Here is a 27392-nt window from a genome sequence, read left to right on the forward strand (position 1 = left end):
TGGCAGCATAGAGCAGAGGGAGGACCCTGGGTGCTGGTGCCCAAGGGCTGGGTTTTGAGCAGGGTGGGAGGCACAAGGCTGCCCCTGTGTCAGGGACCCATGGGCTCCCATCATGTGCAGAGATGTGCAATGCCACCCAAGGGGATAGAGGGCTGGGAGAGCACACTGCCAGCAGCCCCGGCCCCTGGAGCGTGGCCATTCAGCCTTGCTGCATCCCCAGGTGCTGCAACCCCCAGGAGCACGGAGAGAGGGAAACGGGAACAATACACTGGAAGGAAGCACGCTGAAAAGAAAAAAAAGGGATGGAGGCAGGAGTAAAAAATGGTCCCCTTTGGGTTAGTGTTTCCTACAGCGATTAAAACAAGCATCTCTGCTCCTGCTTGGATGGTAGAAAAACAAGGGAGGGGGTGGCCAGCAGTGTCTGCACCCCATGAGCATGGCAGAGAGACTCTGCTGCTATCACTGTCCCTCCAGGCATCCTTAAATACCAGGGTGGGGAGAGGGACTGGACTGCAGGGCAGGCAGAGGCTGGATTAGTAAAATGTACAAGTTTGACTCTTCTATTTACAACCAATAAATACTGGGCGGGGGGGGGGGGGGGGGGGGGAATCAGTAAACTATTTTGTTTTATACAAAAGAAGTCTCAGTGCTGCTTCTCCCATGGTCAGTGTTTGAAAAAGTCTGGTTGAAGCCCAAGGCGAGTGGCACTTTCTGTGGGCAACAGCTGGGGCACCAGGAGCTCTGGCTCCTCACCTGCCCATGCAGACCCGAGGTCCCTATTTACACGAGTTCAAACAGAATTTTGCTCTCCTCCTCGTGGGCTGGCAGCACTTGGGGCACAACCCAAAGCTTCCCCCGATGGCAGAAGAGACACTGGTGTTTGATCTTTGGTGCAAGTTTGAACACGGGCTGTGAAAGTCTGGCTGAGGACATGCTGGACTGGGGAGAGAAGAGAGACCACGCAGGCTTTCAGTTGTTGAGAGTATGAGGCACCCAATCCATCATGGCATGGACACAGCCCTCCTCCACAGGGCTCCAAGCATCGGTGCAGGGCTGCATCCTTTCCAGCTCACTTCCCAGACCAGGGCATCCACAGCTTCTCCCAAAGGAATGACAGGCAGAGAAGTGTGGCAACAGTGATGCCAGTTATCCCGTGGAGGAAGGACATGGAGGTAAAACAATGCCAGGAAAATGGGAAGAAGAGCACCCCACCATGTGCTTGTGCTCTACTCCTTGCAAATGGCCCCTCTTGTGAGTCACTACTCCCTGGCTTGCTCGGACACAAGGCACCTACGGCAGAGGCAAGCTCCAGACAAGGGCTGCCCAGTGGCTGGGCTGGACTAGTGTCACACCAGGCGGGAGGGGAAGAGAAACAGAGAGAGTGAGGGGGGAGAGAGAGAGAGGCCCCCATCCTGCTGTCTTCCTGTGCAGAAACAAGGACCCAACTGAAACGGACCGAGGTCGACACCGGCTGCTGAAGTGCCCAGCTCTTGGTGCAGGAGGGTGAGGCACAGTGGGACCTGTGGGCAAGGACCGCTGCTCTTGCCTTGCCAGGCAGCACAAGGGCCGGCTGCAGCCAAGGCTGGATCAGCATGCCCCAAAAGCCCCGCTGGTGATGGGTGGCAGTGGGGCTGAGGCTAGAAGATCCCTTTGGCGATCTTCAGGCCTTTCTGCTTCATCCTGGGCAGGGTGGAGCTGGAGCCATGCTTGATCTTCACTCCCTTGGAGAAGCCCCTCTTCTTGAGCACAAAGTCATAGTTGGCAGCAGAGTTCATGGCATAGAAGACATTGGCATTGTCGGGGATCTTCAGCTCTGGAAATGACCAAGGATGGGGGTCAGTTGGGTACCTTTCCCTGAAGGGGGGGCAGAGTGGGGCTGAGAGCTGTCCCCAGGTACTGACACTTCCAAGTCTAGCTTCCAAGCCAGGCTTCAGAGCTTCATGGCTGGCTGAGGATACAGACCCCAGGAAAGCCCCCACACCCCAGGACACACCTCTCTCCTCTGAGATGATCTGAACGAGCTCATAGTCTTCAGGCCTGTCCCCATCCAAGTTGTGTTTCGCCATGGCCTTGCGAATAACAACTGGGGTCTTATCCTGGCTTGTCACCTGAGAGCAGAGAACATTATTAACCAAGGAGTGCAAAACACTGCAAAGCCTCTCACTATGGCCTACCCCCAAAATGGGCCCTGCCCACAACCAAGTGGGGTGAGCCACCCTTTCCTGGCATCACCACACGCGCCCTGCACTAACCAGGATGCTCTTGTACATGTTGCCGTTGTCCACAGCCAGGCTGACACGGATGATGCAACAGTCATCGACCTGCTGGTTGTAGAGGGGCAGCGAGAGGGAGGAGTAGCTAGAGATGCCAGAGACTGAGCGCTTGTGGGTACGGGAGGCCGTCACTGGCGTGGAGGAGACTGAAGAGGACGAGGCACTGCTGGAGCCTGAGCCAATGCCTGATGTGTCCAGGGAGGAGAGGGACGTGGATTCCCAGAACTGGAGGGCAGGGAGGAGAGGGGATGCGGAGGACACAGCGGGTTTAACTTCTCCATTGGCCACAGACAGGGCGTACCAGCGCTGGGGGAGGGAGGCCAGAGGGATCTCACTGACCTGTGACAACAGGGGACTGACATGACTACAGTCACCAGAGGTGCAAGAGCCTTGCCATTCCAGTGGAGCAGCAAAGGGGAGGGGCCTCCCTCACCCCAGCGGGTCAGAAACAACCCCTGGGAACCCCCCAGACCCAGTGCCAGCACCAGTGCTGGGGCAGTTCCCACACAATAGCCACACCTGCCTCCAGAGGCCCGGACCCCATGAGCTGCCCCATACCTTCTTCTCCTGGCAGTCGGGGGACTCAGGGATGAAGCTGATGTTGATCTCCTCCACATCGGAGCTGCTGGAGCCAGCGGAGGTGACGCTCACTGAGTCAGTGGCATCCCCACTGCACAGGTACTGCCCACACTTGAGCTGATCGAAGGATTTTGAGTGGGAGCTGCTGCTGCTGCAGGGCTCGGTGCTTGGTGGCTGCCGGCTGCCAGGAGAGATGCAGGGCAGGTGAGAACAGGGCAGAGCAGGTGTGCGCTTGGCTGGCATGACAGCAGCCACCCCCGCCTGGCTCCCTGCAATGCCAGTGATGCCCCACATTTGCCCCTGTCTCCAGGGGACAAGCAGACTCACTCGCTCCATCGCTTGATGATGCCTGTGTTTTTCTTTGCTTTCAACGTGTTGCTGGCTGACTCTGACAGTGGCTCAATCTCACATGACAACCCGTAGCTAGGAGGGGAAAGATGAGGGTTTGAGTTCTCCATGCTGCCACGGCTGTGGAGAGGAGGCAGCGCAGACACTGGAGCATGGGGCAGCTGCTGCTCATTAGCTGAAGGAGACCAGGAGTGGGACCTCCCCATACACCAGCAGCAGCACAGCCTTAGTCCCCTGTCACACTCACCTCTCAGCCTCACTGAGCCGCTCCAGGCTGTGGAACCAGTCCACGAACTGGTCCTCCCGCGTGAAGCTGTAGTTGTTGCAGGCTGACTGAAGCAGCTTGATCTGAGCAATGACTTCAAACTCCTGCAGTAAATAGAGGCGATGAGTCCAGACCTGTTTGCCAGCCACAGTCTTCTCCAAAACAGGCCAGCCCCATGTACGGAGGCAGATGTGAAGGACCAGAATCCTTCTCCCCAAAAATGAAGGCATGACAGCAAAACAGGAGAGGAATTGACCCCGAAGAGACTGGCATAGCCTGGGCTAGCACCAAGTCAGCCTCCTCCTTCCACCCTGCTGTGCTGCAGACTGGGAAAAGCTCTCACCTTCCTTCTCTTCTCAAAGTTGATCAGCCCACCCTGGAAAAGAGTGAGCCAAATGTCAGTGTGGAGCAGGCAGAAAAATACTGCTCTCATCCCCCCCTCCACTACAGTGCCTGTGTCCCTGCTGAGAGGCAGCGTGAGACTGGCCCATTTCCACGTGCTGACAGAGGTGGATGTGCAATGTTGAATATAGGATGTGCAGGGTGCAGTGTCAGATGTAGGATGCACAGGGAACAAGCCCTCCTTTCATCAGCCCAGCCTCTGAGGTTGCTGTGTGGAGAAAGAGAGGAAGGGGAGAACAGAGATGGAGGGACATACATCCAGGAAATCCTTCATGGCGGTGTCAAGCATCACCAGGTCCGTGAGGAAGGTACCAAGGTAGGGAATGGTGCCCTGCATCACACCCTGTGGGGACAGAAGGGACAGCGAGGTCAGCAGAGAGCTGGGACCACCCTAAGCAGCTGCCAGGGAGGGGGCATAGGGGCACCTGTGTCAGACTCACCATTTCTCTCTGCTGCTGCTGCCGCTTCTGAGCCCTCTTCGGATTGATCTCCAAGGTGGCAAATTTGGATGTGCCTTCCTGGATGGTGGGGAGAGGTGGAGATCAGCGCGGGTGGGAACCTGCACTAATAGATGAGCTAAAATTCACACCCGCTTTCATTTGTACAACCTTCCTTGCAGAGGAAAAGAGGGATGAAGGGGAGGGGAAGAAATCAAACCTGAGATTTTTCATGGCTCACAGAGAGGAGCAGCTTAGTGAACAGGAACTGCTGATCCCACTTCCAGCTCTGTATAAACCTTCTCAATGGAATGGTTTGTTCCTTTTTGCATTTTGTGTCCTCTCAGCCCCCAAACTGTGAAGCTGCAGAGAGGCTCCAATGGGAAGAAGGACAGTTTTGCTGCATCCTTCCACAAACACTACAACCCCACCGGACATCAAGAGGATTTCACACTGTGCTGTTAAAATGCAGCTCCTTCCTGGGAGAAGCTGTCACCTGACGCACTGGATCCTATCCCACTGCTTATCTCTGCTTGCTGAGTATTTCTCTGCAAGCTGCAGACAGTGTTGACTTTTTGGTGGAGAAGCAGAAAGCCCACCCTAGTCCAAAACCCCTGCCTGCTCCCCAGACCCAGCATACCCTGCTTGTACCCCTGCCTGACACCCCAGCAGCACTGACAAGGCTTTATTCTGGTGACTGGAACACTGCAGAAACTTGTGCTGGCACCAGCCTGTGCTCCATGCCAAAGACAGAGAGATGTGGATGCCACTTCCCCATACCTTAATGAGAAGCTCCCGGCTCAGCGAGTGGTTGTTCTCGTCGGAGAAGATCTCTGAGAGCTCATGGAAAGTGCGGAAGCTCTCCCTGCTCAGGGGAAAAGTCAGCAGTGCTGTCACAGTTGGTCTCCTCCTCTGCTCACCCAAATGACCCCAGCTCTGCTCATAGCTCTAGAAGGGCCTTGCTGTTTGGAGGCTACTGCAGGGTGTTTCACATGGAAAGGAGGTCGTAACACTTTTATCTCCTCCCTGACCCCTTATACTGGTCCCTGTGTTTTGGGCACACTACAAGAAGCAATGCTGGAGCTGAGATGATCCCATCTACATATTCAAGGACCATAGCAGCCACAGCATAACCTGCCCCTTGAAACCTCCCAGCGGCCACATGAACCCAGCAGGTGCTCCTTACCGTAGGACCTCGTCCCAGGTCTTCTTCAGCCGGTGAACAGCGTTGCACTGCAGAGCTGAGAGAATGGCTCGGAGGGAGGAGAAGTTCTTCAGGATGCGGCACTCCTGGGGCAGACAAAGAGATGACAGGACTCAGCATTAAAGAAAGCTCAGGGATCTGCTGGGATTCAGGCACTGCAAAACCTCAGCCCTTGGGCCGAGAGGGACAGTAAGCTGTCCTACCCGAGCCACTTCGATCCACCGCTCCACCACTTTAGCCCTGTGCTGTGGCTTCAGGGACCGGTCTCCGAGACATGTGGCAATGACACAGTTGGCCACACTATTAAACTGCGAGACCGTGGCACGGATGGTGGGTGCTAGGTGTTCTTTGCCTTTCTTGTCTCGTTGGGACCAGATGCAGCCCAGACAGTGGTAAGGCACCACTTTCTTAAACAGCTCCTGGAAGATAAAGGCATGGAGATGGGTGTCCGCTTCTCCTGGGAAAAGAACAAGCCAGGAGGAAGAGATGGCTGGAAGGAGACAGGCCTGTGCCCAGAGTTGCAGGTATCAGGCAGGAAAAGCACCATTGACCTAGCTGTTGGATGAATACTCACAGCATCCATCAGTGTGAACTGTTCTGCTACCATCTCTGGGGAGAAGGAGAGGAAATCCGGCTTCCCGTCCCTGACCCCGTTCTCTTCCACCAGCTGAAAGGTGCAGCCACTGTGGTCCACAGCTGTGAGAGATGGTGTGAAGCTGAGCACCACAGTGCTGACAGGAGCTGGGGCCCATGCTGAACCACTTCAGCTCCCTGTGGACACCCATATCCTACCACCTGGGCTTTTAATTCCCATCTGGCTTCACACCACAATAAACGAGGCTCAGATAAAAGCACAGTCATTTTAAACCTGAACACATGTATCTGCAGAGGCTTAAGGGCAGATAAGCTAATCCATTTAGAAATCCCACTTCTGGTGCAGTTGGATTAGCTTCCCGGTGCACCTTCATGTAAACACAGGCAGGGTTTATGGGGGCTCAGCCATGTGGCAAGACCCGAGGTTTTGGAGACCCTTAATGCCAAACAGTAGCACTACCTCCACCTGCAGCCCCAAATGGCCCCCTGCAAGCAGGAAAAGGACCCCCACCTTCCACCTCGGACTCGCTCTGCTCTTGCTGCTGGAACTGGGCTAACAGGATGCAAGCTCGGCGCTCCAGGTCTGAGCCAGGGATGTTGTGGCGCACGTAAGAGATGAGCTGCTTGAGGCAGGCAAAGTCCGGGGGCTTGCGGAAGTCCTCTGAGTACTGGTCCAGCCAGGCACCCAGGATGGAGGAGATGGTGCTGCAGGGAGAGGGGGGAAACACAGGCAAGCCTGTGTGAGAATCAGGTGCCAGGAGACAACCATGTGCAGTCTCATGAGCACCCCCATGAGCCTCAGGAGCACCTCTGGGACAAGAGAAATAACACATGCCTTTGAGCGAGAATCAAAGAGCTGTCACCAGAGCTACCCATCTTGTTCACCCACAGTGCAGTCAGACTTACTTCTTCAGCTCCATCCTCTCATCCACAGCATGCCTGGCATGGTCCCCATTCACCTGCACATGGAGGTTGCCGTACCTGGTGGGGCACAGCGTGGAAGCTGTGAGCATCCTTGAATCAGCTGCCTCTCAGTGCTGCCTCTTCTCCCTCCACATCACCCCGCAGCTCTGCCAGGGGGTCAGGATGAACTTCCCAGGCACTGTCCTGTTCCCCCCTCTCTGCCACAGCCCCCATGTTATGGGAATAGGGAAGCAGCTGGCACTGGCCACCTCACAGCAGAGTATCAGTTGAAAAGGCTCCAGCTTTCTGGGAGGTTGTGTCCTCCCTGCCCAGCCCCAAAACCTTCACGTTGATGGAGCTTGGAGAAGCCCATCAGCCCTCCGAGGCATGGCAGCAAAAGAAGCTGGGGCTCTCCTTGTTGAGGGGGCTTAGACACCACCGAAGCTGTGTTCTGGGGCTCAGGGCAGCCTCACCTGTTAAGCAGCAGATCCAGCACTTGCTTGGTGGTAGCAAAGGCCCGGTAAGTGCACAGGAAGATGGTGACATAGGTGGAGTCATTGCCCTTGAAGGCCGAGACCAGGTATTCTACCAGCTTCTCCAAGGTCCCGGCTTTTATTGTCCGTACCTTGCATGTCTCGTAGAGGTTTAAGGCTGACTCATTCTCAAACTGTGGGGACAGGATCAGAAGTCAGTAGGCTGGGTGAGGACAGACACTTTCAGCTTCAAAAGACATTGTTCGGGTCTAGGCGGGGCCCATGGACACCCTACACAAGGCCTGGGGCTCTCATGATGGGTCTGAGAAAGGGAAACCGGGTCTCTTCAGACACCAAATACCAGCAACACAGCTGAGAAAACTCGAGCATTTGGGAAATGCCAGGAAAGGCCTCAAAGTTGCCAAAATCTAAATGCAAATCAGAGTTGCCCTGTTTGCAAAATGGGCTTTAGATTGTTTCCCCCATGCCCCTTCCTGTGGGGCAGAGGCCAGCAGGTGCTCCCATGCCACTGCTCCCAAGTAATCCCATGATTCCCAGATAAGGCTTGGAAGGACACCCCCCAGGACAGGAGGGTTTGGGGGAGCAAGAAGAGGGCGAGACATGTGCTGGTATTAACCCTGCAAAGCCCTGACTTTGGCAGGAAACACCTTTAAAACACCCTCTGGCAGGAGGCTGGTGAAGCCCCTAGCTTACCCCCAGCCATCGCTGCCCTTTGTTGGCTGTGTGATGGAGCTGCACTTTCCGAAGCGATATGCTGTAGATCACACCATCCTCCAGCTCTTCTCCAATCTCCTGTGTGGAGCTCTGCATGAAAGGATATGATACACCATGAAATAAGGAGAATAAAGTGTGGCAGAAGTGCTCTTGCAGGCTTATATGAGGCACCCCAGCAAGCCAAAGGCAATGGCTGGCAGGCAGTGAGAATCACCCTTGCTACTCAGAAATGCAAACCAGGTGACAACTTTCTGGACAGATTAAGCCTGGGCCCACCTAAGCCTGCACACAGGAAGAGCCAGGACTTTGGGAAGCTGCTCTCAGTCTGCTCCATGCCCCCTGGTTCAGTGTCTCAGCCCTTCCTACCTGCACCAGCGCCAGGTACTGGGCAGAATGAGGACCCCTCACCAGGCAGTGAGGGGAGCAGGTGGCAGCACATCCCTGCACCCAGCCCCAGCTGTTTCTCCCTCCCCAAGTCTTCGCCTTTCTCACAACATGACATTGCTGCCTGGTCTGACCACATTCTCAGTAATCTGCCTTTGTGGAAACTGAGCACCTCAAGATGCTTTAGTAATAAATAACTGTCAAAGCAAGCTGCCCACAAGCTTTGGCAGAGCTGGCCATGCACAGAAGGCAGAAATCCTAAGGGGGAGCTCAAAGCTGAGGGGAAACCCCAGGGAACCACACTGAGATGGGCTTGGGCACAGCAGGGACACATCCCTGTACCTCTGGGGACAAGCACTTCTGTCCCACAGCGCGATCCAGCCACGAGGCTCACATTTCTGCTCTGTGGAATGGAGACCATCTAAAATTTGGTGAGGAAAGAGGGGATGCTTCTTCAGTCAGGTGTCCAGGCATGCATGTCCCCTAGCCTCACATGCCAGCATGGGGCTCCATGGCAGCTCCAGCCCCACAAGGACAATCTGTTTCCCTCCTTCTCTCTAACCACACTCTGATGAGTCAATGACTCTGTTAAGAAGGATTTATCCAAATCCTTTCAAACACTGTGGGATCTCCCCTGCCCTCCATCCCCCATGCCAAATGGTGGGACACAGTGTAACATGCAGCAAAACCCCACTGCTCAAGCAATGCCTGGAAGCAGTAAGCGGTTAGCATGAGGATGTGACCACATGCTGGGGTGCAGGGGTTCAGGAACAAGCCGCCCTGCATATCACAGTGCAGCCAAGGGCTTTCCTTGAAATCTGCCTCTCAGGAGCACAAAAACCTCTGAGCAATGCAACCACACAAGGCTTTCCAGAGGAGATGCTGCCATGGAACAACCCAGGACAGAGTCTCGGGAGCAGTGCTGTTCCCTGCAAAATATTATCCTCCCAGGCTGTTCCCTGTGAACATGGGAACAGCCATACCCAAGGCCCCGGCTTCAGATGGCACTGCCCATCTCAAGAGACACTGAGCAGAAAGCACTGAACATGACCCTGAGCTGATGTATCAAAGGTGCACCTAACGTGCTCTTCAACCACCATCTTATATCACTGCCATCGCAGCAGCAATCACTGTGCTATTGTCACACCCCGCTTAAATCAAGTGCTTGTTATGAGCAAGGAACCAAGGCAGGGAACCACAGCCAGTTCAAAGACTGAGGGGAAAACTTTAAAAAAGCTTGTTGTTCATGGTTCTAATGGACGAGGACAGAGCCCTGGGCAGGGTTACTGGACTTCTCACTTTCTGCTGAACCCGCTCTTCTCATTTCATGCCAGACTATGGAGAGGTTTTGTCTGTTGAAGCTCAAGGGTTTGTAAAGCTAACTCCAGCTGTATTGCCATCATCAAATGTCTTTCCCTGGATTCACTGGCTTCCAGATCAACCCTGACAGCACCCGCACAAGGCAGTGGACACAGACGTCCTTCCAGACACCTGCATCAGTCTCTCTTGTTCTATGCTGTGAGATAAATTATGGCGTAAGTTTATGTTCAAGTATAAACAGATCTAAATCACAAGAATGGAAAAGGCACCCAGCAGCACACATGCCCAGCGGCCTCCTAGACAGCATGACATGAAAATATGTCTCCCTCCTGCCTCCATAAATCTTCCAAAGTTATGATGCTGGCTGCTGGGGATAGTGCAGCTCTAAGTCCAACCTTCCCCCAGCTCATCTGGCCCAGGCCCAGGCAGGCTGGCAGCCCTGAGCCCCAGTGGCTGGCACCACACAGCCTGGACACCAACAGGGCCATGAACAAGCCCCTGAGCCCACCCTGACTCCCTGTTCCTCTGCAGCCCCACGTCACACCTGTACTGGCAGCTCCACCAGAGCAGCCCATGCAGGACACTGGCCCCAGTGTGGGAAGATGAAGCTGTTTAAAATACATCAGCAAGGGGAAGGTGACCTTGGTATACAGCTAAAGGCACCAGCAGCCAAGAGCACTGGGCTTCTCCCCCATCACCTCTCCTCTCCATCAAAAGCTCACAGGAACAAGGTGCTTCTATACTAGGTGAGTCCCCCTCCAACCCCGCAAGGTGCCGTAGCTGGGAACGGGAGGGACTGACAGGGCATCATGAGAAAGCTGCCAGCAATGCTAAAGCCTTGCACCTGCTCTAAATCAACGCCCTACAGTGAAGGTACCTAGCTTGAGCCCAAGTCAGCCAATTTGTCTTTCTTCCATCTCTAGATGATGTTTCCAGCAAAATGAAAGAAAAGCTGTGGAAACTCTTCCCAGTTTGCCCACAGAGACCATCAGATCCTGGTGTTCACAGCTACATGCTGTCCTCTGGAAGTGACAGCAGTGGATGCCTCTTGAGCACACAAGCCCACTGCCCATGGGGGATAGAGAAGAAGGGTCACTACCAACGATGCTTTACACCAGATGTCCTGGGCTTTCTCCCAGGTTTTATCACCCAGCCTGCGGATCAGCCCTACCCTTGCGTGTCTTTCAGTTATGCTGACTTCGGGCTGGAGGAAAGCTCTGGGTCCAGCAGGACCAGCAGACCCCCATACAGTCTCTCAGAAAAAGAGATTTGGCTGGGCAGTTATAAACTCCAGATGCAAACATCAAGAAAAATCAGATGCTTTAGAGATGCAATTAAATTAATAAAGAAATTTAATCATATAGGAGGATAAAATGTCCTTGGATCAATTAATGAATCATTGGCAGCTGCTATGCAACTACAGTGGAAAGTATTGCCACAACTGCACGGGGGTTTTCACTATGTTTCATGTCACATGCAGAGGATACACCCAATTTTTACGTGCGTAGAAGCAAAATTCATTTCCTTCCCATATTCAAGATTGTCAAATTCGTTCATTTTTTGCCTTGCTGACCTGTGTGATATCCCCCAAAGTTCCCCCTTTGCAAACCACACATGAAGTACTGCAGTTTCGCAGAGGTCTCTAGCCAGGCTCACGCCAAGAGCCAGCCAAGCTGCTACACTGGCACATTTTAAAATTTGGCTATTTATATTCTATGCGAGCTTCCTTTTTCCTACGGCCGCCTCTCCAAGATGCTGATTGTGCATTCTGAACATGTTGGTTAAAAACCAAGGAAGCAAAAGCCAGCAGCAGGGTGGAGCCAGTGAAGTCCTGCTTAGCACCTGCACTGAATGTGCACGCTTCTCCCTTCGCAGATGTGGAGACACTGGGTGGGACCAGGGCTGGGGGGACAAAACCCCTTGACCTGTGTCTTATGTACATGCCAGCCACCAAGAACACTGCAATGCTAAGTATGGCACTCACACCAGGATTTCCAGCTAATCAAACAAAGATAACATCTTCAAAACAGTCTTTAAAGAGCTCTGACAGACAAATGCTGGTAAATATTACTGCAACAGCTACTGCTCCCCATTGCCTGCTCTACACATCTGCTGGAGTTTTCTGCTCCTCACAGAAAAAGGGAACGTGAGTCAGGGCTCAGCCAGCACAACCACAGCCCAGCACGCAGGGGTTCGACTTGAATAACTGAGCACCACATCATAGCAGACGTCCCTTCTGCTTACTGCATCACGTTGGTAGAAGAGAGACATCCAATAGGCCCAGAGAGCTCTTGGCTCAGCTGCAATGAGATTCAGCAAAGCTTTTCTGTGAAAGCACTAGCTTTGAGCACGTTGATGGTTATGGCTGTTGTGGAAGTGGCTCAGCACCCTAGAAAGTGTGATCCAACACATTTCAAGATGGGCACCAGAAAAGGGAAGACACAGGTAATGAACACTTGAGCATGATTTCTCCAGTTCAGTGGGAAATCCTGCTCCTCTCCATACAGCAAGGAAAAGGCCTCTCAATGGAGGGGCACAAGAAAAAGACGCATGTTTAACACAGGATCAGACACCCAATTCTTCAGAGTGGAAGCTTTTGCTGGAAGCGAACTCTCTGCAAAAGTTCATCCCTTGAAACATGAAACAGGAGGTCAGCACCTGATGGCTTGCCTGGTTTTAGGCTGCCTCTTCCAACTGCAGATAGCCTTGGGCTGCATGAGCAACCTCCCACAGTTCAAAACCTTTGTGACTACACCAGGGAGGAATTCCTACTCTCCACACTCTGGTGAATGCTCTAGTATATGGTGTGGTGTCAAACCATATCTTCATACTGAGGTTTAATAATGAGCTCTAAGAAGTAGACAAGGTTCGTGAGCCTGGATAAAGGGCTATGGTGTGAGGGATTCTCAAAGGAACCAGGCAGCGAGACTTTGTCTCTTGCTAGCTGAAGAGAGGGGAAAAATGCAAAAGCCAAATAGCAAAGCAAAATATTGGCTAGGGATCTGCATTTTGGAAAGTGCTTTAGTTCAGTCACAAAGATGGTTTTAGTAAGACAGGAACAAAGTACAGGATTAAGCATGAGCATGACAGCACCCCTGTGTGTTACGCACAGACAATCATCCAACAATTACCAGGTCTTCAGAGCTCTGATCTATCTCCTGGGTTAGCACACTAGCCTCCAAAGACACAAACCAATGAACTGTTATTGGAAAGAGGTATTCATTTCAGCACACATGGAAGAGGCAGAACTGCTTAAAGTGCTTTTACTGATGCTCCCTGGACAACAGCTGGTTTAAAGATCAAGAATTTCATGTTACTCTGTTCCCTTTCAGCTGGGCTACACGAAATGCCTGCTCTATAGTCAGGTATAACACAGCACCCAGAGTATCTCTGCACTGTGATTTCAAAGAGCCACTATCAGCCACAGAGAGAAGCAGATGCTAACCCTGTCCATGGGAAGCCGGGGACCTGCACTTCCTGGGAACTGACATTGTCGCTGGCTAACAAGACAAGAAAAGGCAGAGCTGAACCTGGGAGACATCACCAGGAGGTTCTCATTGAAGGTCTGCATTTGCACAAGTTTGAGAGGATTTGAAGAAAGCTGGGAAAGCTGGAAACAAAAAGGGGGGAGTTGGTCTTTACAGCCCTCAGACCCTTCTCATAATAAGCTCTTTCCACTGGCAAGGGGAAATAAGCCTTTACAGGAGAAAAAAAAAAAACCACCTCCACCAAGGACCATGTCCTCCATGGCTGACACAAGCCCAAGGTAACTTTCATTACACTTTTGGGAGCAGAATTTGGAACCCAAGCAACACATAGCAGTGACTTTGGGGCCTCTTTACGTAAACTGAAGTACACAACATTATGTAAAAGGAAATAGGAAAAATATCACCCCCGTCTAGTGAAAGGAAAACAGCTGCAGTTCCGTGAACCAAAGATAAAGACTACAAAAGCAGAAGTACCCTCTGTCCTACACATCCAAAATAAGCACACACAGCACAAGATTGCCTCACAGGGACTTTCAGGCAAAAAGCCCCGTGGTGGATGTTCCCCTACAGCTCCACCAGCTGGGATTGTTCCTCTGTGCCTCACCCTTGTCAGCAGTTTCCTTCCCCTGGCCGCACGCAGAAAAGCTACAGAGACTACTGAAAGCTGGCAAGGAAACTGCAAAATATCCCCTGTGCTCAGAAAAAAGAAAGGTGCCCCATGCTGGTGCCTGCTTACCGCAGCACTCCTGCTATGCCGAACACCATCCCAGCAATGACCATAGAGGCACTGGGGTGCAATGGTTTTCTCTAGCCAACATTGGCCTCAGGCAAGTTGATCTCCCATTGCCTCCTTTCTCCCTGAGCCATGTTCCCATTGCTGGTGATGGAACTCAAGTTTTCTGCCACAGCTTGGCTGCACCCAGCCCCTCCTGGGCACTGCTCCCTTCACAGAGACGTTAGGCAGACAGACATGATTCCTCTGGGTTTTCAACACTCTCCCGATCTGCCTGCCTGCCTGCTCAGAGCTGCCTCAAACCAGAACCAATTCCAACAGTGCATGAAAACATAGTGACAATGGTGGAAACACGAAAAGAATAGAAAAAGGGCCAGAAGCTAAACTGAAACCCACTGTGAAAAGGGGGTGGTTTTGGTGGGACACCAGGACAGCAGTAATAGCCAAGAGCCTGATCTCACCCCATCAGCTGCTGGGCTCTACAGCTAGGCTTTCCTGACACCCTGAGCACTTGCTCTCTGCTTCAGGTGTTTCAGCAGGGAAAGCTGCACCTGCAGAGAACAGCCCTGGAGCTGAGCATCACCCAGCATCACACACTCACAAGGAGCAGGATGGGAGAGGAATGGAACACATCATCCTGTATCTGTCTGTTGTGGGGATTTTACACCTTCTCCCTGGGGTCTGGGGCTGCCCCAGAACAACAGCAAGTTGTTCTAAGTCAGAGGGGTTAGAAACAATGTTCAAAGGCAGCCTCCTCCATCCTTGTAGCTTAGGAAGAAGAGAAAACAGCAGTTGGTTACAACGGTATCTTGTCACCTGCATGCAGTGAGTCAGTGGCTGGAGTGAGGATTAGGAGCTCAGTGACCAGGTCCAGAGATGAGACAGAGGAGATACATAGGATTCCTCACACATTTGCTTTTAAAGAAAATTAAGAGCCTTCCCATATGCAGAAACGTATTTTTTTTTCCTCTTTTTATGGTCAAGAGTTGAAGATCTGCAAAGATGCTCTGTCCCACTCTGGCCTCCAAGGGGCCTGATCCTGACCCTTATGCATGAGGTGATGTAGGTGCTGGAGGATTAGCCTTGCTAGGGGGATGGCCCAGGGAAAAGCAAACTTCATCTGTAACTGGCAGTGCCAGAGATAATGGCTTAACTCCAAACCCTGTGCTTCTTCCACCCAGGGGTATAGAAGACCACCAACACCTCTACCTAGACATTTTTTCCCTATGTGAAAATGCTACCAAAGCAGGACTTCCCTCATGTTTCCTACCAGGTGACATGCTGGGATAGGCTCCCCTCCCAGGCTGCTGAAAGTTAGAAGAAAACTGAGTGCAGGTTTTGCTTCCCCTGGAGGCTGATGGAAATAAGATCCTGCTGACACAGCAGTTCTAGCTCTTGCTCCACAGTCCTTAGCTTTGTGTTCGTGATCACCTTGGTGTGTGTTCTGGCAGCATCCATGCTCAGTGCCAATGCCTACAGAGTCAGGCTTGCATACAAGGGACACAGCTGGCCTTGGCTTACAGAGCAACAGCTCCACTAAACTCACCCAGAGCCTGGAGAGTAATTGCTGGAAACCAGAGCAACATGCCTGATGAAAACCAGTGCATAAAAAAATAATACATATTGCTCTGTAAGGTTAAATAAAGATTGAGTGCCTCATAGTAAGTAATTTCTGCTCAGAACAAAGGTCTGTATTTCACCAAGATAGAACAGAAAAATCTGAAAAACCCCACAACAGAAACAAGTTCAAAAATGGACTATTTGTGTGTGTGTAATAAGTCACATGCAATATGACAGCTACATAGTGCCTTGTTCAAACACGAACAAAAGCAGGCTATGTGTCCCAAAGAGGACACAGTTCAAGTGTATCTGGTCTAAAGTTACTCTATGGATTCCACTGCTGAAACAGGGCACTCCTGCACCATCCGTGTTATTTCTGCAGCAAAAAGTGCTGTACGTATTTGGAAAGGGAAGGCAATTAGGTTGGCATTCAGAGCTGATGTACCCTTAAACTGATCAAATGGTCACTCCTGAGATGTCAGTTACATCTCAACACATTAACCACAAGAGAGATTTGTTCCTTTTTGCAGCTTCAGGGCAGCGCTTGTCCTTCTCATGTCTTGGCATCTGCAAGCTAACAAATTCATCTATCTCAAAAGTCAAGCCTTTGCAACCTCAGACACCTAAAGCCTCAAGTGAATACTCTCTTGCTCTCAGCCCGCAGCCCAGGTGCCAGTCCAGACAGACAAAAAGATTAATTTGAAGAAGTTTCAGCTGCTCTAAAACAGCTTTTTTTGTAAAACTTCTCTTTGCCCCAGCATGTACAAGACCTGCATGAGTGAAGCGCACGTCCGCAGCGCAAGCAAGGCACACAGGATATGCAGAACGGGCAAAGCAGCAAGCATGGCACCAGCAACTGCCAGACCCAGCCCCAGGAGGCAGCTTGCAGCCCCCCATGCCATGCTGACCCACCCCAACGGCCCCACACCGACATTCCCAGGGAGTTCCACCACGCACTGTTCCCAAGCAGCCTGGATAAGCTGTAAGCAGCTGCCTACGCAGAAACTCACCTGCTGCAGCTCCCAGAGGGAAAAAGAAAACAACATCCTGTCTTTCTGTAATTTTGAAGGTGTGTAGGTTGCAGTGGACAAATTGGAGCCTGTCCAAAACCCATAGCCCTGCCTGGCTGCAGTCTGCCTTACGGTAACTGTGCCATCACCGTCTGTTTCAATTTGAACAAGGTTAATTTCAGTTTAGCTCAGACACATAGATAAACTGAACCAAAATAAGCCCTGGTGAAACTTAGTGTCCACCCATGTGTTTACACTGCCTTAAGTCAACTTAAATTCCCTCCATTCAAGCTGCTGTGACTGAAGCATGGGCAAAGACCTCTTGGGCCTCCCCTCCTTAAAACCCCAAGCCCCTGCCTGTCCAGAAGAGGATGCCCAGGGAGCTATGGATGCCCCTGACCCAGAGCAGGGCAGGCTCAGGCATCTCCCAGCCTGTCTCAATGGCACCACTGGAGAGGGGCTCACGGAGCTGGTGGCAGAGGAATGGCCTCGTTGGAAGGCTCGCTCTTTGTGTACATGTCTGCATCAGGGTGACCCAGTAAGCAGCTGAAGCAGAGAAAATGCAGAAACAATCCAGTGCTGGGAGGCAGCGAGGGGTTGTGGTGAAAGGAAGGAAGGAATAAATGAAAGCTTTTGTTCTCTGGTCATGCCCCTCATGCCTGACTCCCACCCCAGGCAGGATGACGTAGGATGCCTCCATTTGCTGCCAGCATGTTTCATGGAAGTCTGGGCAGAGCCTGTCTCATCTCAGCCTCCTCTTGACACCTGCAGCCCCAGCATGTCCCACCACATCCCAGCTGCAGGTCTTAGCTCATCCCCTTCGCTCTGGGAAGGGCTGGGAGAGATCCTTCTCCTCCACCACTTGTTTCTCTCCCTGGGGCTGCTGTCAGAAGCTGGAAGGGGGAACAGCAAAGCTTCTTTTGCTTTGCAATCAAGAAAATTCCACCTTCTGATCATTACTTAAATAGGTGTCAACGAGGCAGGAGGTGCTATATAGGAAGGTACAGGGACAAGAGTCAATAAACTGACACCTGGGGCACCTGCATGCAGGATGCTCAGTCAACTAAGTCCGATTTCCACAGCTAAAGCAACTGAGAGCTTAAGTTTAATTTGCACCTTTAGGGAGAAAATAAATGCAAAAAAAAACAAACCCAAAACCACTCCAGCTGTTGTTAAGTGCCTGGACACACACCTCAAGAGCCCAAGCAGTGAGGTTTGGAGGTGGGCCTTGCCCTGAGCACTGGGTGTGCCAGATCCTGCACATGGAGAGGGCTGAGAGCGCCTACAGTATGAGGAACGTGGTTGTCCAAGCAGGGTGGTGGGATAAATTTCCTACCTGGACCCTCTGCCTTGTACTTGCAGGTGCGGGTCCTGCCACGGACCATGTCTGAACATCAGCCAGCGCAAGACCTGCAGGCAGCCAATCTTCCATCAAGTACTAGCCAAACACTGGAGGGTGGCAGGGAGACAGGAGGCAGCTTCCCGCATGGTTGCTCCACTTTCCCACTTACTCTGACTCAGCACAGACTTTGGGGATTGTTTTCTCCCACTGCTTAAGACACAACCCTTTGCCAGTGATGGCTGATGACAAGGGTGTAGCAGAGCCTGAAGCACACCTGCATCTGCGCAATGACACTGGGATTTCAACCTGGCGCTGCTCACTGTAGGCATTTGCAGGCAAGCATACTCTCATGTTACTAGAGCTGTTCCATGGCAGGTAAAACACCACACAAGTAAGCCTGTTCCTCATAGCCATGTCACTTTGGCAAGCCAGTACAGGCACGCTCCAGCCCTGATTCATCTGTTCCTGACACATTCATCCCCTGGGATTACAAGCCACAGGTGAGCATTCCTGCAGCTTGGACTCCTATTTAAAATTATTTGGGGGGGACAAACCCTTGGATACCCAAAAAAGCTGATGCACAGAATGACCATGGGCAGCATCCGTGTGAAGAGAGCAGAGGTGCCCACCTTCCTTCTGTGGCTCCTTTCCTTTGCCATTGCCTGCCCTAAAACAGGTCAAGCCTCAAACAGCCCCATCCTCCCAGAGCTGAGTTTTGCTGAGGAACATTCTGAAATCCATAGGAATGAGCACTGGGACAGATGGAGTTTGTGGGATACCCCCCTCCTCAAGAAGTGCCTCAAGGATTGTTTGTTATGACACTGGCATGAGGCATAGCTATGTTCTGAGTCAGCCCAGCATGCTGCAAGGGAGGGACCAGCCGGCCCGTCTTAATGCCAGTTCTCACTGTTGCAGCTCAGACCGAATCTAGTAAACCACTAGGTTTGTTGTATAGAAACCCAGTAATCATACTGATGGTCACCAGCAATGGTCACTGCTGCCACATTGCTCAGCACTGGGATCTGGCCAAAGGGTCCTGACCAGCAGAACTGCAGCTGGGACCAAATACCCCTCCGTGTGCTGGGCTGCACTCCCAGAGCATGAGCAGCAGGTCAGGGAGGGGATTCTCCCCCTCTGCTGTGCTCTGGGGAGACCCCCCCTGCAGTCCTGGTCCAGCTCTGGGGCAACAGCACAAGAGGGGCCTGGAGCTGCTGCAGCGAGTACAGAGGAGGCCATGGAGATGCTGCGAGGGCTGGAGCAGCTCTGCTCTGGAGCCAGGCTGAGAGAGCTGGGCTGGGGCAGCCTGGAGAAGAGAAGGCTCCTGAAGGGGAGACCTGAGAGCAGCTCCAGTGCCTAAAGGGGCTGCAGGGAACCTGGAGAGGGGCTTGGGACAAGGGCCTGCAGGGACAGGCCAAGGGGAATGGCTTTAACCTGCCCGAGGGGAGACTGAGATGAGCTCTTAGGCAGAAGCTCTTCCCTGTGAGGGTGCTGAGGCGCTGGCACAGGGTGCCCAGAGAAGCTGTGGCTGCCCCATCCCTGGCAGTGCTCAAGGCCGGGTTGCACACAGGGGCTTGGAGCAAGCTGCTCCAGTGGAAGGAGTCCCTGCCCATGGCAGGGGTCAGAGCTGGATGAGCTTTAAGGCCCCTTCCAAGCCAAACCAGTCTGGGATTCTACAAAAAAGCAGTGTTTGTAAAAAAGCTGGGCTATTTGAAGATGATACACCAGATCGAGCATTTGCCTTACCTTGAAAAATCTGCAGTGATTGTTGGGGTCACAGCATAGGAGGAATGGGGGTGACACCATCAGCCCCACTTCACACCTCCTACACTTCCCAGTTCCTGCAGCTCACCAGCTTTGCTGCTGCTCTGATGCACAGAGCCTTTCAGGCAAGTATCTTTGAACAAAAACCCTACGGTTTTTGCCTAAACTGGAAGGTGAGGTCCCAAGCCCCCAACCATTTGAAGGTGTGCACTTCATAATCCTTGTTCGCTTCTCACTACTGAGTTTTCACCCTGCCAGTCTCAGGCAACATGCTTTGCTTTACCCAGCTTGGCTAAATGATGGTTTCCTGAAGTGAGTTCCAACTCTAAGAGGTAAACCCAAACTAAACAAACCATTTTACAAACAAAAACACCAGCTGAAGCAGGAGCCTAGGGCAGGTTCTCAGCTTGCAAGTCTCCATGGAGACCTGAGCACCGCAAAGAGCAGGGAAAGGTTGCATGGTTTTCCTCCAGCACATGAAAAGAAGTTCTGGTAAGACAGGTAGCAAACCCTTTGAAAAGCAGGTTTCCACAGGGGCCCTCAGCTCAACTGCTGTTTGTTGAAGTGTGGTTAGCTGAAGGAAAAGCTGTTCTAAAAGTAATGCTTCAGCATTCCAGGTGAAGTTCCCTCCGATGAGTTTTCTCCCCAGTTAGCTCTGTTTGCAAGTTAAAAGAACTTTCTCCTCCCCTGTCAGCTACAAGGACTCAGCTGGTGCCTAGCAGCCGGAGCCATCTCTGTCCTGCCTCCACCAAGCCCGGGCTTGCCAGGTAGCTTAGCCCTGCTGCACGGCCACCCAGCACACCACATGCACAGTGGGAAGACGCCTTCCCCACTGCAGTGCTTCTGACAGCAGGGCTCATCAAAATACCAACTGTGTTTGGAAACAAACACACTCCTGTCCAACTGTGCAACGGACATGGACATGCATGTGCTTATCTCCACTGGCATTTAACTGTCACATAACTACTCACCCTCAGGTATGTTAGAGAAATTCTCAGCAGTTACCTAATGTAAAAGCGCAGTCCTATAAGAACCTGTACCAACAGGGCCCCAGGAATGTAACCAAAACCTGTAGAAATTATTTTATGTAACATCATAAAAAACAAAACAAATTCAGGTGGAGAGAGACAGAGGGTTTAGTTTAGGCAGACCCTCCACTGCATCGAAGGAGACAGGTGTTTGCTCACTGCAGCCCACATGAAGGTCCATGCTGAGATTTAGGAAAGGACTTTCCTGTCACTTCTGGAAGAGCTGTTTCCAGGTGTTAAGAGAACAAAAGGCCCATCCACGAAAGCTCTTCTGCAAACACCAGCTTATATGTGAGCAAAGCTACCCCTGTGCTAAGCTGAAGCACCTGCTCGGGAGTGGGCTCACGGTGCAGCACTCTCACACCTCTGTCCTTGCTCCAAACCCCTTCTGGTGTTTCTATTCAGACGGCCAACTCACAAGGCAGAGCCCTCGGGAGCAGCTGGGACTACTCCATGCCAGACTTCAGCACCTCCCTAATGAGTCAGGAGCAAAGTCCAAATACATCTTTATTGGAGCCCCATTAGGCCAGGTGGGCTGGGGCTGCTGTGGTGTGGGGCGAGTCCCTGCACAGGGACAGGAATGAGACAAACTAAAGACTGAAGTAGCCAAACAGCTCAATCCTTCCCTGCTGCCAGTTTCCTAAGCTCCAGCCAGGCACCATGATGCATTTTCAGTGTGATGGTGAATAGGTCTCCCTGGGCATCATGTCTTTCCTTGCAGAAGCCCCCATGCTAGCCTCACCTCCAGATGCTGCTGCAGAACGAAGTCCAACAGACCCCTGCAGCAAAGGCCACACATTTTGGGCAGGCCATGAATGCTGCCATTGTGTCCAACCCAGCACCACACCATGGGATGAACAAATTAATCTATGGAAGCTACAAGTCCTGCAACTCAACTCTTTCTCCCCAGTGCCCAAGTAATGCTTCAATGCTCACCCAGACCCCACAGATGCCATCCCACAAAGCAATGCACAAACTCTGACCCACCATGGGCTGCACTAGAGCCTCCTGTGCCTCCTGCCAGCAGCTTAGCTAGCTTTGCATCCAAATCCTGCTCCTTAGCAACAACATTCCCTCCCGGCCCTTGCTGAGTCCATGGGAAATGGAAGAAATATTTGAGAACTGAAACAGCCCTGCTGCATGTATATATTTAAATAAAAGGCACGCATCTGCTTGAAAGCCAGTCACCAGGCAGCTCTGGAGATAATGGCATTAGAGAAAGTACAAGCAGGGGATATGCAGATATTAAATGTGGTCTAGAGTGACCTAAATAAGTTCATTGCTCCTTCAGTTACACATCCCTTGGGGGCAGAGTGTCTGACAATTAAAAAGCCAGAAAGGGTGATGAAGGAGCTGCTAGTGGTGAGCCCCTCCTATGGCTGGATGAGCTCAGGTGGCCCGAAAACTAGGCTGTGCTATGCCCTAACGGGGGGGGGTGGTGACAGCCAACCCCCCAGCTCCAGAACAGGGGTGACAGCTCAGCTCTGTCCTCACAGGCACAGCCAGCCCGATGCCCATTTTGCAGCCCAAACCCAGGAACAGGGAAGTGTGGAAATTCTCCAATTCACAGCAGCCTCCAAGTAACACGATTCTTACACAGACACATTTAGAAGCCTCTCTCCAACTTCTCTCTAATCATATCAAATAGTAATAAGAAAAATCCCTCCTACTCCTGTTACTCCCACCCTTCAGCAGCCACCAACAATCAGCATCACAGCCTGCTCCCAGCCTCATCACCAACTCCAAACCTTTCTGGAAGGCAGCCAGAAGGTGGGTCCCATCCAAGAGATACCAGCAGATGATGTTCATCTGGCAAATTGCAAGGAACATATCAGGTTGTGCCTGGGGGAGGAGAACAGACTAGGAGAAAATCTTCTTCCAAAGGCACTACAGAAAGGCAAAAGAAAATGGCTTTTAAGAGATATCTTTGCCCCTCCCTTGCCTCCTTCCCAGCTGCAAAGAACAAGCACTGACCTCCAAGGCATTGAGGCTGAGCAATTCCAGTTTTCGAGGATGTGTTTGGCAACTAAAAATCTCCTAATTGTTCAGAAGACAAATAAAGCCAGAATACAAGGACACAAGGTTTTTTGAATGCGTCAGCCCAGCCACTTGTCTCAAGGTTCAGTAACATCAGCCTCATAGGAATTTTGGTCTGTGTCTTCTGCAGTGATGTTTATGGCATGCTTGTCCAGCAAGGACAAGGACAGCCACCAAATTCCCTTTGTGGCTACTGCTGGAAAGGAAGGATTAACACTTCCTGCTGATTTGGGATGGAGTGGAACTGGAAAGGTCAAAGCAGAAGGTCTGAAAAGCTGCTCTGTCAACCCTTTGCTTAAGACAGTTTAAATTTTCCATTCCCCATGGTCAAAATCATGGCAAGAACACTTGGAAGCACACAGCCACCAGACCTTGAGTAGGACCCCAAAGCGATCCCAGGATTATCAATACTGTTGCTGTGGGGCACAGGCAAAGGTCTGCCCTGCTGACATTTGCAGGGCTCAGCCAAGGAACAGAAAATGAGATCCACATTCCCTGCAAATTGCCCAGCAGCTTTCCAGAGATCCTCTGTTCCCTGTGGGACCAGACTAGCCACCCCATAAGCTGGCACAGCTCTGCCAGAAACAGTTCCATCCTAGTGCAGGGGCCATTCCAAGCCTGGGAAGTAGAGCTCCCTTTGGTGGAGGCAGCAGCCCCAGGCTCCCATGGAGCACCCAGCACTGCTGAGGGGCACCCAGTGGGACTCACCCAAACACTGAGGATCTCAGGAGATATTCAAATAATCTGCCTTCTCCTCCCACCAAGCACCTTGCAGTCTCTCTACCTAAGGATTATAACCACACCCGGCTGCTGCCACAGTAGTTGTCACAACACTGATACCTTTTTTCCCTTCCACAGTCATGCCCTCCAATGCCAACCAGCCCAATGTGTCCAGTGGGGATTAGTGAGCAACACGCAGGCCCTTGCATGAGAGGCTGCTCGAGGCGAGCAGCTCTTCGAGCACCTTAAAGCCCCCCAGGAGGCAGAGGGTCACCATACACCACTCTGGGATACATCTTTTCTTGCCATCACTTGCAAACGGATGGTACAGAGAAGGGAGGAATTTGTCTGCAAGTTGTTCAGGGCTGCGAAGAAAGCCCAAGCGATCAGATGCTGTGGCTCTGCTCTGACCATTACACCGCACAGACCCATGCACAGCCCAGGACAGGAATGTGGGCAAAGACAGCTTCAGAGGAGGTCTGCTGGGCAATCATCTCTCTCCACTGTGCTCAGAAGAGGGGACTATGCAAAGCCTCCTTCAGCCCCCATCACCCAAGATGCTGCCAACCCTTCTCCTGAGCTCCAGAGCATCCTTTGGCCAGAGTGCATGGGCAGCTCACACATGCCAGGTACCTCTGGGGTGAGAGGAGCAGCAAGCTGCATCAGCTCCTCCCCACTTCTCTTGCTCTCCTTGCCAAAAGTGCAGCCCCTCAGCCTCCCGGAGTGCTGTGGGCCAGAGAGGCTGGACTTCCTGCCAGGCATAACACAAACCAGACGATTTACTCTAAACCATGTCAGTACACCCACCCCCACAGGAGAGAGGAGGAGGGAAGGGAAAGAAAGCTGGCTGGAGGTTTGATGAACTCTCAGCAGAGCTGATGAGCCGCTTCCACCCAGCCAGAGGCGTATGATACAGCCAGAGCCTGAGATAATCCCTTCCCATCTATGGCTGACAAGCTTTTCAAGCTTAGATTATGGGATAGAGTATTTAGTGCTGGGAGAAGGAGCCATCACCTCCTGAAATGCTGGCTGCCCTGTGTGGGTATCTACACAGTAACCCAAAAGGTTTTAAGTGCAGATCCCCCCCCTCCACCGCCCCACTCCAGCAGGAAGTATCCAGAGCAGAGAAGCACATCTGCAGCTGGCTGTAAATCCCAGCAAAGCCAGATTTGCTGACCCTTGCTGATATTAACCCCTGCACCACCAGCAAGCTGTGCAGGGCTCAGACACTGCATGAAAGCACCACCTCAAATGCCAAAACCTTTCTCCAGCTGAGTGTCTCTTAACACCCCCTTTGCTCACAATCAATGACATTCCTGGCACGCCAAAGATGATCATCGATTACTAAAAAAACAAAGCACAGCTCTGACTCAGATTGTTTCAGGTCCCTCCACCCACACCTGCGGCCAACAAACCGCTCAAGCTGAGACCCCCCGGGGACAGGCTGACTCTGAACCGCTGCAGGTTGAACCCAACGAAGCATGAATATTTTGCATCCTCCAGCAAAGTTGTCCCAATACCCGTAACCTTCCCAGAGGACACTTTTGTGCTTTAGACAAGCCTAAAGCCTTTACAAGCAGCTCAGACCCGAGCAGTCTCAAATAAAATATTAAAAGCCCCCAGTTTTAGCAATCTTACCCCTTCTCTGCTGTCTTGAGAGAAAGCATCTCAAGCATCTCTTAAGTGAAAGCAGAAAGCCTGGCAGCCTGCCCGCCAGTCAATGGCACAGGGACGCACAGCAAAAAGAGCCAAGCAGGGGCACCCATTTATTACACGAAATGAAACAGCGCTATGCGTGCCCCATAACCACCCCCTGATCAGACTCGGTGCCAGCTTTGCCCACGCTGCCAGTGAGGAGGAGAAACACAAACTAGAGGGGACTGTGTGCCGGGTCCTGCTCCGTGTGCTCCCCCGGCTCCCCCCACCAACCACCCCGCTCTCCGCGCTCACCTCCAGCGGCGGCAAGTCGGGGTCGAGCTGGGTAAAGCTGTGCAGCACCACGGGACTGCTCTCGCCGGCCACCTCCAGCTTCACGCCTCCCCAGAGGCTCCGCACTCGCCGGCAGCCCTCGAACATCCTCTCGGGGACGGGCGCGGCGGCATGGTGCGGCGGGGCGCGGCGGTGGCGGCGGCTCACCATGGGCCCCGCCGCATCCCCGGCGCCGCGCTCCGCCGCCGGCCCCGCCAGCGCCCACGGGCTGCCCGAGGCCACCGGGCAGGGAGAGCCGCAGCGGGCAGATCGGCGGGGTAGGGGCAACGGGAGCGCCCGCAGCCGGCCCCGAGCAGCCGGATGTCACCGCGAGGCCGGGACGGAGCCGACCAGGCTGCAAACCCAGGCGCTGGATTTCCTCCCGCAGCCTCCGCCCGCCCGGGGGCCGGCCAGACTCGGACCGGCCCCCGCGGGGTGGGGGAGGGGGGGGGACGGGGGAGGACGGACACGGGGCGGGGGAAGGAGCGAGGGAGGTTGGGGAAAATACCGAGCTCACGGAAACGTGAGCAGCGGCGACGCGCCCAGAGGAGCGAAGCTTGGGGGCTTGCGCGCCTGGGGTTAACTAGGCTGGCAGGGAGCAAAGCTATACTGGTAGCAGCGGCTTTGGGAGAGGATCCTGGCATCACCAGATGCTGGTACAGCACCTAGGTCTGGAGTTCACACACACCACCCAAAGAAAAAGTATTAAAGTCAAGTGCATGAATATTCATAACGTGGTTTTGCCTGAACAGACAAGTTTTAACTCACCACCTGAGCTGAGCCCCCACGAACAGTGCTGCGTGTGTTCAGAGCCCTGCCCAGTCTTTCTCCGTCCACAGCTGCACTTTATGTGCGCCGCAGTCATTACCCCACAGGCAGTGTCCCCAGGGAGATGAAGGGATGTGACCAAGGCCCCTGCAGCCCGTACTTGGCCCCAGCGTGTGAAAACGGACCACTGCAAGACCAGGAACTCTGCACTCAGCCCCGCAGGGACTCGGGGAAAAAGAAATGGGCCCAGGGGACAGCATGGCTTCAGATCCCACTGATTTAATGAGGCTCTAAGCCTCCAAAATGATGCTGAAACCCTGCAACATGAATTTGCTTTCAGAGGCAAAGAGAAATGGGAAAAACTGTCATCCATTAGCCCCCTGTGCTGAGTGCAGCACACTCCCATCCTCCCCTGGCTGTTCCCCTTCTCTCCTCATATGCTGATGATAAAATGTGTCACAGGGTTCAGAGCAGTTGCTGCTAACAACACCAAAACCCAAACTTCTGCTCCTCGGCTCTCTGTGCAGCTGAAATAACATCAGCCTCCCAGGACCTTCCTGCCCCTGGCTTTATTTCCAGTGAGAACATGAAGCTAAGGTTTGCCCATCGAGCTTGGCTGAGGGCACCAACAGCTCCTGCTGGGGGAGGAAAGGATTAACAAAGCTGCCAGGGATGCAATACCTTCAAACTCTAAAGTTTACCAGGCAGGATGATGAGCAAAGACAAGGCAAGCTATTGTCCTGCTTATCAGGAGCTGCAGCAGGCCAAGGGGACTTTCTGGGACATCCTGGGAAAGGGCATCCAGCACTGCACCATGGCCTTGTCCTGCCCCAGGCAGCCCAGCACTTTCCGGATGCTCTCCTGGGGGCGTTGCGGATCTTTAATGCTGCCTGGGCACAGGGAGGTAGCCCTAATCCCTGCCCAAAATTACCTGGCCAGGTCACCTCACACAGCCAGTCAGGTCCCGAGCTCTCTGCTGCAAAAACGATGCGAGAAAGCTCTGCACAGGTGTCCTTCAGCCCACTGGCACGTCATGCAGAAACTGTGTGACACTGCAAGA

At 52.8% G+C, this 27392-nt stretch overlaps 1 protein-coding gene across 6 annotated transcripts in view; it reads right to left on the reverse strand.

Moving 5' to 3' along the window:
- Positions 1-554: 554 nt before the first annotated feature.
- RALGDS (ral guanine nucleotide dissociation stimulator) overlaps positions 555-27392 on the reverse strand; it is a 55795-nt gene continuing 28957 nt past the window's right edge. For 2 of the 6 annotated variants that reach the window (XM_061476639.1, XM_061476636.1), the window contains exons 2-18: positions 8193-8303; positions 7479-7672; positions 7009-7083; positions 6614-6807; positions 6083-6204; positions 5712-5927; positions 5491-5594; positions 5085-5169; positions 4308-4385; positions 4124-4210; positions 3809-3841; positions 3448-3569; positions 3180-3275; positions 2832-3033; positions 2253-2612; positions 1994-2108; positions 555-1813 (exon numbers count right to left, since the gene is read on the reverse strand). In XM_061476639.1, coding sequence (XP_061332623.1) covers positions 1638-1813; positions 1994-2108; positions 2253-2612; positions 2832-3033; positions 3180-3275; positions 3448-3569; positions 3809-3841; positions 4124-4210; positions 4308-4385; positions 5085-5169; positions 5491-5594; positions 5712-5927; positions 6083-6204; positions 6614-6807; positions 7009-7083; positions 7479-7672; positions 8193-8303 — 2370 coding nt within the window. In that variant the 3' untranslated portion in view covers positions 555-1637. Of the gene's footprint in view, positions 1814-1993; positions 2109-2252; positions 2613-2831; positions 3034-3179; positions 3276-3447; positions 3570-3808; positions 3842-4123; positions 4211-4307; positions 4386-5084; positions 5170-5490; positions 5595-5711; positions 5928-6082; positions 6205-6613; positions 6808-7008; positions 7084-7478; positions 7673-8192; positions 8304-16708; positions 16843-25546; positions 25795-27392 lie in introns of those variants that run through there. The other 4 variants (XM_061476635.1, XM_061476634.1, XM_061476637.1 and 1 more) reach the window with 4 other exon arrangements.

Source organism: Pezoporus flaviventris, unplaced genomic scaffold, assembly GCF_033815535.1.
Source record: "Pezoporus flaviventris isolate CSIRO_AGI_PZ_B2104156 unplaced genomic scaffold, CSIRO_AGI_Pfla_v1 ptg000097l, whole genome shotgun sequence".
In the NCBI taxonomy this organism is placed as follows: domain Eukaryota; kingdom Metazoa; phylum Chordata; class Aves; order Psittaciformes; family Psittacidae; genus Pezoporus; species Pezoporus flaviventris.